The sequence below is a fragment of the Microchirus variegatus genome (genome assembly GCF_963457635.1).
Source record: "Microchirus variegatus genome assembly, chromosome: 12".
NCBI lineage: Eukaryota > Metazoa > Chordata > Actinopteri > Pleuronectiformes > Soleidae > Microchirus > Microchirus variegatus.
This window is the reverse complement of record NC_139813.1, coordinates 2,795,150-2,806,665: the sequence shown is the minus strand read 5'-3', so window position 1 is coordinate 2,806,665 and position 11,516 is coordinate 2,795,150. Positions and strand designations below refer to the sequence as shown.

The 11,516-nt window shown below is 41.6% G+C and overlaps 2 protein-coding genes across 2 annotated transcripts; one reads left to right on the top strand and one right to left on the bottom strand.

Moving 5' to 3' along the window:
* Positions 1 to 944: 944 nt before the first annotated feature.
* On the bottom strand, positions 945 to 1,739 carry gjb7 (gap junction protein beta 7; the record flags this gene model as incomplete). Its single annotated transcript, XM_083899083.1, has 1 exon — positions 945 to 1,739. The coding sequence occupies one exon, from the start codon at positions 1,737 to 1,739 to the stop codon at positions 945 to 947; it is 795 nt and encodes a 264-aa protein (XP_083755209.1).
* Positions 1,740 to 5,402: 3,663 nt separating this feature from the next.
* smim8 (small integral membrane protein 8) lies at positions 5,403 to 11,404 on the top strand. Its single transcript, XM_083898753.1, has 2 exons — positions 5,403 to 5,632; positions 10,324 to 11,404. The coding sequence occupies exons 1-2, from the start codon at positions 5,504 to 5,506 to the stop codon at positions 10,480 to 10,482; spliced, it is 288 nt and encodes a 95-aa protein (XP_083754879.1). The 5' UTR covers positions 5,403 to 5,503; the 3' UTR covers positions 10,483 to 11,404.
* Positions 11,405 to 11,516: the final 112 nt, after the last annotated feature.

Here is an 11,516-nt window from a genome sequence, read left to right as displayed (position 1 = left end):
TTCTCAAATATCACTGTGTTTGTCTCCTATATGATATATTTAACTGACATTTATTATCCAAACAACCAATGATTTATAAAGGAAAATCATGAACATTTACAGGGGTACCCAAACTTTTGTCAGTATTAGTAATCAGTCCGTGTAGTGTGTGTGTGTGTGTGCGTGCGTGCGTGCGTGCGTGCGCATAAAAGAAAAGCAGTGAAACAGCCTCGCCAAGATCCACGCTCTTGGTTTGCTCATGCGGGCGAGACGAGCCCGAGTGAGAGAGAGAGACAAGGGAGGAAGCGAGAAATTATTACATGAAAAAAGTAGAATGAAAACAGCCTCTGAAGCATATTTATCACCAGTGAGGAGCTTCACTTGATTCTTTGATTACTGACTTACTTTTTATTTCTTTACACATGTACAAAAATACTCAATATAATAATAAATACACAAACAAGAACAAATATGATGGAGATGCAGAAACATCACAGAGGGCTCGCTGTCACCAGGGCAGGCCAATAAACGAATAAATAATAATATTTCAATAAACTTTGATTATCATCTATATAAACAGTACAACCATCACATTTCATTGGTGTTGGTGAACAACACAAACTGCACATACTGTATAAAAGGTTAAATATCAGCTCACAAGCTTTCTAACATCTTATACTTAAAATGTCTTCTATGCATCACATACAGAACATCTAAATGTATTTAAAACCAAAGCACCCATGAAATGCTTACTTCACACACACAGTCATGAAAAAACATGTTAAAAGCTCTTATAGTTTCTGTAAAAAGAAAAAAAAAAAATCATCATCAGTGTTTACATTAAAAACAGTCAGGTATTTATTATTAGTTATAGTTTTGGTTTATGCTTTACATATATTTCCTCTTTTTCTCATTTATAAATCAATGGAATGTCCCTTTATCATTCAAGGAGTGAATTCATTCATTCACTCCTGCTTGTGAATGGGTTGGTTGTCAGTGGTGGATGCAGGCTGTGTGCTGCTGCCCTCACTGTTGACTGTGGGATTTACAGACACATATGTGTTGACAGCAGAAGCCACAGGTTGACTGTGGTTGAAAGTATTCTCCTTCCCAGGGATGAAACGTCTGCTGAAACATCTCCACAACTGCTTCCATGTGATATAGAGAAGCTCCACAAAATTCAGTGTGATACACAAAATAGAAGTGCAGCCCATAATGTAGAGGAATATCTTCTTCTCTTTGGGTTTGGAAATGTAACAGTCCACTGTGTTGGGACAAGGACTCTGGCTGCACTGGAGCAGAGCAGGCACCTCAAAACCATTGTAAAGGAAGTAGAACGCGAGCAGGAAGCCCACCTCAAATGCTATCTTAAAGACCAGGCTGAGTGCGTAGGTGCAGAACAGACCTCCATCAATGCTCCCTTTGTCCCGGTACAGTTTCTGTTTGTGCTTGGCCTCCCTGTGCTCCCTGTACGCCACGTGCAGGGCAACCAGCAGGGACGGAGTGGACACCATGATGAGCTGCAGAGCCCACAGACGCACCTGTGAGATTGGGAAGAAGTGGTCGAAGCAGACATTCTCGCAGCCGGGCTGCTGGGTGTTGCACACAAAATCCTTCTGCTCATCCTTCCACACCTGCTCAGCTGCTGCCACATAAACCAAAATCCTGAAGAGAAAGACCACAGAGAGCCAGATCCGACCAATCACAGTAGAGTACTTGTTCACCCCACTGAGGACATTCTCCAGAAAACCCCAGTTCATCTTCCTCTCACTCTCCTCTAGGTGAACAGAAACCAGAGGGTGTTGTTGTAACAGCTTTACATGATTTAAATGAACAACTCTAATCATCACCAGTCCCCTTTCTCTATTTATTCGACTACTTTAAGAAAACATCTTTAGGGATTTTCATGACTGACGTGACAGGGTTTGTCACCTGTGGCTGAAACAGATGACGGCAGAGTTTGTCTCATGTTCTTCATTTCACTGAAACAATGTTTACACAGGACTAAGTAAAGGAAGGGTTTTGTTGTTTTTTTGTAAAGAAGAAGAAGAAGAAGTGGTCAGGACTTACCGAATTTGCCCGGAGTATTTTTGCTGTGTGCTAGTGTTTGTAATCAGACTCTTCGCTGCTGCTGCTGCTGCTGCTGCTGCTGCTGCTGGGGACAGCGCTGTGCCACACCTTTTCCAAGCACAAACACTTTACTGTTCACTAGTATAAGTAAATGATGCTTCCATCCTTCCATAAGTTAAACTGTAGTGTGTGTGTGTGTGTGTGTGTGTGTGTGTGTGTGTGTGTGTGTGTGTGTGTGTGTGTGTGTGTGTGTGTATACACAGACAACGTCACAGTGAAAAAGTCCAATGCAAATATGTGCTGAGTGTGGGGGAGGACGTGTCTTTCTTCCTCCACCTGCACTGACGCATGTAAATTTGATGAGCGTCAGATCACATTACACTGCAGATGAATAAATCATTACACACCAGGCCTCTGTCATGATGTCTTGATGGAGATGAAAAAGCTGAGTTTCCAACTGTCGATCGTGTCATAGATTCACAGAGTCATAGATTCATAGAGTCACAGAGTCACAGTCACAGAGTCACAGATTCATAGAGTCGTAGATTCACAGAGTCGTAGATTCACAGAGTCATAGATTCACAGCGTCATAGATTCACAGAGTCATAGATTCACAGCGTCATAGATTCACAGAGTCATAGATTCACAGCGTCATAGATTCACAGAGTCATAGATTCACAGCGTCATAGATTCACAGAGTCATAGATTCACAGCGTCATAGATTCACAGAGTCATAGATTCACAGAGTCATAGATTCACAGTGTCATAGAGCATGTCAGCCTGAGAGCTGGGAGCTGGTCTCACAGGTCTCTGCTGCAGCTCTCACTCAAAAAGGATCCTCAGAAACAAGGACTTTGCTCCAGTTTCTTTCAACCACTGAGAGGCGCTGTTCACATCTAAACCCTTATGAGTGAACTGGAATATGTTCATTTTTTTTGAATAAATGTTTAGTAAATAGACAGACCGGTTTTGACACAGATTATTTCAACTGAGCAGCAGCAAAATAAACAACACTGTGGTCACATAACATGAATAACAAGAAGGAAGAAAGCTACTCGACAGGTGAACTGTCCAGAGTGTGACCCCGCCTCATGACCCCTGTCCTGAGAGAGAGAGAGCCCTCCTCTGTGGCTCGTCCTGAGGTTTCTTCAAATGTCCCAGCCTTAAAAGGAACCCCGTCTATGAAGACTTGTAGGCCCTAATAAGCCACAATTGTTCTCATGCACTAGAATATGTTGTTAGAAACACATAAAATATTGCCATTGATTTAAAAACCTATAATATTAAGTGCATATTTTGACATACATGCTTTCCACGTGCATTGCACACTGGGGGCGATGACATATAATGGTTGAGTAGCGATTGACCTAGTGTTTGTTTACAGTTGAAGTAATTATAAAGTAAAATGCCACATTGTGCTGCTTTTGGATGCAATTTCCAGTCAAAAGGCAACAAGGAGATTGATGTGAGTTTACACTGCTTTCCTACTGACAAGATGTGGAGAAAGGAGTGGGAAGATGCCTGTGATGCCACACAGACTGGCCTGGCTTCACCTGCGTCAAGTCTGTGTGGTTTACGCTGCCATCAACTTACACGCGATCCTGTTTTTCAGTCACAGAACACGCTGGGCTTGAACCACTCTGTGTCTGCACAAGATCAATCGTGTACTCTTGCTTTCCCTCTCGCTCGTTCACTAACTCTCTCTCTTTCATGAAAGGTCTCACAGGCGCCATCTTGAGTCGAACACGCGCTCCTGCAGCCATGCTGTCGCGTGTTCGGTCTAAGATCAGCAGCTTGATGTTAATGTGTTTTGGCGCCATCTTTGGTGGAGGCGTGCGTTACAGTAACCGCTACTGCGCATGCTCCACCATGTTGGTCTCAAAAGGGGAGTGACTATCAACCGCGTCACTCCCTTCTCTTATCTCTTCCTGTTCACACACACACACACGCACACACTGGTGTTTATGTTGTATATAGCTGTGTGATTTTAGCTTTAGCAAGTAAGATTTATTGATTCAAATCACTAAGTTATCATTGTGCTTTAATGTTCATTGACTTAGATCATTCAATTAACCTTGGATATTTAATGTTGATGAATCAAATTGTTCAATTGATTCTTGTTATTTGATTTAATAAATTGTTACTTTTGTTCACTTAAAGGAACACTCTGTGTCTTTTGTACATGAATATTGTTACAACGGTAGAGAAGAGAGTCAGTGCTCGGATTCATACCTTCATTACTGTTCAATTGGGATATCTTTGATATACAGTGTTACAGTGATTATTTAGACTGATTTTGAAAGGCATAGATTGATTGTCTTTTCCCTGATTTCAGGGTGGTGCCCTGATCTAAAGTTAATTAATTATTAAACAAATTAATATATGTTTATTACTTTATTTTTATCAATCAAATTATTGCCACTATTGTTGAACCACAACATAATGGTGCCCCGTGCAAGGGTTGTTAAGAAAATTAATAACAAAATCAATTATTAAAAATAATGAATCATTTGTATTAATATTTTCTAACCAATTACAAGTTGAATCACAACATCTGTGTCTGTTCCTCAATGTGTCCAGTTATTGTCATGTCCTTTCAGCTGCTAAATAATCCATTGGTTTGTTGTTTTTTGATGAAGTCTGCTAACGTTTATGCTAACACTTTAAAATGCTAACGAGTCCACTGACAGAAGTGCAGCCACAGTTAAGGTCTTTTGTGGTTTTTCCTTGTCCATCGTCATCCAACGGTGAACACACGCAGCAGCAGCGGCTGTGGAGCATGAGTAGCATGTTTTGTATGTGTTTTCTTCGTGACCGTCAGCTGATTGGCTGAAAAAACAACAAAAGCTGTGGAATGTGATATCACCACACCCTAACTAGGAATCGATATAACATATATAATATGTAACGGGCCGATGCTGCCACTCAGACAGACAGATCCAGACATGTCAGATGCAGCGGTACAGTGGCCATCTGAAAATAAAAAGGTTGAACAGATGACATGTTTACGTCCCTGAAAAGTCACAACAGGGTCCCGAAGCCCACTAGTGCAACCTTATAATGACACTACCCAGAGTGCATTGTGAAGTTAATAACAATGGCGACCTACGAGTTAAACTATTTTTTACAAATTTTGTAAAAACTTTTTTAAAAAGACATCAAGGTTTTTTTTTATATCACTTTATTATCACTGATGCTAACATTTATCATTGAAGAACTACAAGTCTTCATAGCCGGGGTTCCTTTGGGGCCAGGAGTCGGCGTACTTTCCCATCGCCAGTAGGGGCGCTGTCGCCGATTATAGCCTGTTTCTCTCCCTCTTGTCGTAGTGCTCGTTGGCAGAGAAACATGGCTGCGCCCTCAAAGGCCACATAGCTTGTTTTAAGTGTACGAGTTTTATGATGATTAATGTTTCCTCACAACTGTGGTGAATACTGAACACCTTTGCCCGGACATGTCAGAGAAACAGGCCGGTAAAGGGAAGGAGAGTCCCGGGGAAAAAGGCTACCGGACTCCCGGGCTGAGGGGAGCAAAGACCACCACATTGTTCCGAGCGGTCAACCCAGAACTCTTCATTAAACCTGTGAGTCTCTGACCTCATAAAGCCTTATTTCCAACCCTAACGATTACCTTTATCTAACTACTATTCATATCTTGATTCTGTCATAAGTGCGGTTCTGACTCATTCGGGGCAGTAACCTTCAAAGTGTTGTTTGATTCGAAAAAGTGTTGTTTGAAAATATTGACTCTGGAACCACGGAGTTAGTAGCAGTTACTGTGGGATCTGTCACCAATATATTGCTTCATTTACTGCGGTCAAGCCACTTCGATCTTCGTGGTCAAAACAGCTGCACTTAAATTTCGAATGCACAAGTATTCTTAGCATTATTGTACATGTGTGGAAATTTAATTCCGGTCCGAATAACTTCAAAATACAGGTATTAAGAACGGTAAACTATAATTCTAACGTAGATTTAAAGCGGACCTACACCGGAAGTTCCAATTAACGCTGTTTTGTTTAGTGTGTATCTGCGTCATTACCTTGTTTACGAAGCCCTGAAGGTTCAAAACAAACAGTTCAGCCACTGCTGAGAACGCTGTGTTTTATTGTAATCTCGGGCTCAGTGAGATCTCTGAAAAAACCTGGGGCCTCATGTATAAAAAAGTACTCACAAAATTTGAAAAGTACGTACGCAAAGAAATTCTCAGATTTAATAAACCGTGCGTACGCAGAGTCTTGCGCACCTTCTCTTTATACATCCCATCAAATGTGAAACTGAGCGGAGGTGAATGAGTAACACAGCACGCCCTCTTTCCACCCACACATTAATATACAAATGACTGTAAAACGCACTCTCTGACGCCTTCTTCCTGAAGAACAATGACAAATGCGGCAGCAAAGGCGGAAAATTAAAGAAAAAGATGGAAAGTGTGCGACACATCGATTTATGATGTATACATTTGAGAAAAAAAATTAATATTTTTTGTTTGTTTGATCATTTGGAATTAGAATGAACTAAATATGAGGGTCACCACGGCTGCTCTCATATTAATGTTGATGTTTAAAAAAACTGGCTGTGCATTGATAGTTGATCCTGTGGTTGTTTTTCTGATGTAACATGTTTGTTTAGACATGACTTATCCATGTGAGCTGAATTTACAGATCATTTCGATCTGTTGTGTTGTGGACGCTGGGGAGGGAGGAAGAGGGAGGAAGAGGATGCCAGTGATCGATGCCAGTGTGTCGATGCCGGTGTCTCCAGCGGCTGACGAGCGCGCACCTGCATCAGTCTCTTCTGATGAAAGGCGCAGTGGTGGTGGAATAACTTTTTGGCAGTTATTTTGTTATCGTATGGGTTAAAATGGGATAAGGAAATGTTCTACTCAACATTAAAGTCCCATTATCTTACAACAGTTTAGTTTGTAACTTTATTTTGGAGCGTTTAAAACCGACGTGCGGCAGCGGCGCGGTTCTGCTTCTTCCTCTGCCCAGCGTCAATCCCCACCGGGCGCGTTACGGCAGCGGCGCGGAGCCTTGGGAGCCGGCGGTATTAACGGAAGATCGCGCGATAATCTCGAACGGACGCGAGTTCGCGAGATCCAGCGATAGACTGTGTATATAAAGTAAACAACAACAACAACAACAGCTTCTTTTCATTCTCCGACGTGGAAGAACTGTTGATCTGGTGTCATAAATGATTTTATGTTTCTCCACTTCAACAATCAGTCTCTCGTCGTACATTATGACTCTCTGAGACGCTCTGATTAATTGACTGTTTACCTGGTAGCAGCGGTGACGACGTAATGTTGATATGAAGTTGTGACAGGTTATATGACCTGCGTATTGTGTTTTATTTTGAAAGGGGGGCGGAAATGTTTTACTTTGATTCTGTGTCGCTTTTCCTGTCTGGTGCGATCTGCTTCGTTGAAATTTACGAGGTTCAGCAGCTGCAACGGAAAAAATAGAACTGATTCCTATCGATAGCGCTGCAGCGCGGCGAGCCGCTTCTGGGCCGCTGCTGAGACGCTCCGCAGCGCGTCTGGTGGGAATGCTCTCATTGATTAGAATGGAAGCGATGAAGCGTTCCGCGGCCGTTCCGCGTCCAGTGGAAATTACTCACTCACACTCACTTGAGATATCACACACACACGAGCGCGCGCGCGCGCGCGCGCGCACACACGTTTGAAGTATGTGTGTTTGCGCGCGGGATGAGTTGTGTCCAGCTGCGTGAACTTGGCCCCCCACCCCCAATAAAACAATTTCAAAATACTCGTAATCGTTGCTTCGTTTGTGCAGGTTTGTGCTGCAAAAAATTTCGTTTGTGCTTTTTTAGTTTTTGAGATATTAACATGTTTATATCCAGCCCCCAATATCGTCCAAATGAGCTGAAAATGGTCTCGTTTGTTTGTGCTTCGTTTGTGCTGGTTTGTGCTGCAAACATTTTCGTTTGTGCTGCTTTAGTTTTTAGATATTAATATATCTATCTTGTCACGCAGCCATATCGTCCAAATCAGCTGAAAATGGTCTCATTTGTCCGTGCTTCGTTTGTGCTGCTTTACTTTACAGTACTGGGGTTAATATTAACCGTTTTCCGGGGTTTTAATTTTTTGGACCTCCAGGCTCCACACCGGGACTTCCCCGGAGGTCTACCCGGCCCAGGGGGCCCCTGTCCCGGCCACAGCCACCGCCCCCAAATCCTGGAAGTCAACACTTTGACATTTATTCACTAACTCCTGGAGCTCCACACCCAGGCTTTCACAGACGCTTACCCGCCCCCGGGGGGCCCCCAGACCGGCCACAGACACTGCCACACACCGCTCCTAAACCCTGGAAGTCAACACTGTCACACAAGTTTGGTCTTTGATGGTAAGTGACGTTTCGGTCAACGTCACACCTGACGGAAGACCCCAGGGTCCAAAAGACGGCACAAAAACGAAGCACAAACAAAGGTGTGACGTTGACCGAAGCGTCACTTGAAAAAATGTCAAAGTGTTGAGTTCCAGGAAGTCGTGACAACTTCACGCAGCTGTTTTAGCTTCAGTGTCCTCTGATCTTATCCACACATGTTCAAACGTACGTGGTGTATCATTGTTGTTCGTCACAGAATAATTCATGTTTGTCACTGTAGACACATGAATAATATTATTTTGAAACACTGTGACAAGTTTCAGAGCTTAATATTGCAGCGTCTCCACCTGACAAGAGTTTGCGGAGCGCTCCGCTAGGTTCCACGCCAAGTACATTTTTATAAATGCCATCGTGTGTGTGAAATCAAGCGTACGCCATCTTCTTGTGCGTACGCGCGGGAGGCCCCTGGTCCGGTTACGTAAACACCGGTTCTCCTGAACAGCAGATCCTCCTGCTCCGGGCACTAGTCTGGGTACATCCGGTTGCGTACATTGAACCACAGAAGAGGAATAACATCCGTTGTGGAGGTGTTTCACGAGCGAGAGTGTCTTCTGACTCTGGGTCTGACTCCGGGTCAAAGGTCGTCAAAGGGACTGAGGCGGAGAGTCGTGAAGAAGCTATTTTTAAACACTGTTAAAACAATGTTTTGATAATGAGTAGCAGTGCATCCACCGTTCCAGAGGGGGGAGCTGTGCTTCTGAGAGCTGGTGTGCTAATTATGTCACTTCTGGGTATTGGCCAATCACAACACAGTCTGTCTTCTGGGTGTGAGATTTCAGTCTGAAACACCGCAGCTGAGGAGAGCGTCAGTAAGGAGAGGTTTCTATCGGCTCGTTTACAGCAACTAGGAGGTTTTTGACCATAAAAACAAGTTAATGTATGCAAGTAGACCTCCATAACTAACATTTATGTGCAACAGGACCACTCTAGGTGAGCTTTAAAATAAAACCTGCTCCATTCGAGTATGATCTTTATCTTTATCTTAATCTTTACTCTACTACTGTGTGGAAAAATTTCAAAATAAAAGTCCATATTTGCCAAGTGGCATAATCGGCCATATTTAAGCTACTGTAAAAATATTTTGCAATTTGCATATGGATGGTATCTCTGTCTTCTACACATCTAAGACTACACACACACTCAATATCAAGCATTTTTACTGTACCAATGTGGAGAAATTCAACATTAAAAAAAAAAATCCATATTTGGGCCTCCAAGTAGCATGTTTGACCACTTTTGAGCTACTGTAAAATTATTTTGCTAAAAAATTCCTGACTATGGATGGTATTTCTTTCTTCTACAAAATAATTTTACAGTATCCCAAAAATAGTCAAATATGCCACTTGGAGGCTCAAATATGAACTTTTATTGTTGAATTTCTCCACATTGGTACAGTAAAAATGCTCCGTATGTATTTTGTCTGTAGTCTTAGATGTGTACAAGAGAGATATACCACCCATAGCCAGGAATTATTGAGCAAAGTGTTTTTAACAGTAGCTCAAACATGCAATCTCATGAATATGGGACTTTTATTTTGGCATTTCTCCAATCTGGTGCTAATAAAAATACTTTGATTCATTTTTATTCATCATGTTCGCATTAAACACTTTAATGGATCATATTGTATTTTAAATGTAGGTTAGAATTATATTACTGGTTTTCATACTGCGACATTATTTTGAAAACGGGAAGTAGATACACCGTTTCTCCGCATTTACCATAATGCTGAGAATAGTTGTGCACTCGAAATTCAATTGCGGCTGATTTGACCACGGAGATCGGAGTCGCATCTCAAATAAAGCAACAAAAAAAGATTTGAAATGCTCCAATACCTGTTCTCATATACATGGGTCCTTGTTTTGCAGAATAAACCAGTGATGGTGTTTGGGCTGGTGACCATCACTCTGTGTGTGGGCTACCTGGGCTACCTGCACGCTATGAAAGAGAACAACCAGGAGCTCTATGAAGTCACCGACAGTGAGGGGGAGAGGTACATGAGGAGGAAGACTTCCAAGTGGGACTGAAGGGATCTTCTCCAGGACAGTGAAGTGAAACCTAAGTAACTTAACCAGGGACACCTGTGGACTTTCCCCCGCACACTTCCATGAAATAGTGTGTAACCATCACATTCACACTGCAAATTATTTTCATGATCAATTAATCATTTGGTCCATAAAATGTCAGGAAATGTTAAAAACTGTTGATCAGCGTTTGTCAAATCTGGAAATGACGATGTTCTTGAATGACTTGTTTTGTCCACCAACCAAAAGGATTCAGTTTTAATGATTTCTTTATGTGGAGCAAAGAAACAAAGAAAATATTACATTTAATAAACTAAAACAATCAGAAATTGTTCTCGTTTTAATAATGAAAAAAGCTTCACGATTCATTTTTCAGCTCTACATCAAAGTCAATCAAAGTGACATTTATTTTGATTTTCTTCTCTATTTCTTGGTTTAATGAATATCATTGTTTCGACTGTTGGACACTTAACATGAGAATACCTGTGAGTGATAGTTTTTGCTATTTATGAAAATACAGTTTGTCTAAAGTCCAACCTGAGCAGTGGTCTGTGGATGTGAGGAAGCTTTACAATTGTAAGGATATGAAAAGTTAGAGCTACTAAAACCAGTCGTAGTCACTTCACACAAAGGCTTCACATAGGGAAACAATTTCTGGTGTTTGATTATTTTTATTTATTTTTTAAATGGCACTTGAAAATAAAGTTATGATAATAAAAAATACAACAGAAATAAGAACAGTATCTTGTGTTCATTCACAACTGATACATTATATACATGTGCTAATTCTGTTGTGTTCCACTGGGTTTAAGGGCAGCTTAGATACCATGATGATGCTTTACTGCCACCTTCTGAATTAAAACACCATCCTTTCTCGTCTCTTCAGTCTCCTCCTCACATCTCCTCCAACAGATATTCTTTGTTGTTTTGATCAAAACAATAAACCAAGGTTTGTCTACTTTTGTTGTCATTATTCACACAGATAAACATTAAAAATAAAATCTTGCTGTACGTGGTCATTCAGTATTATTGTGCAT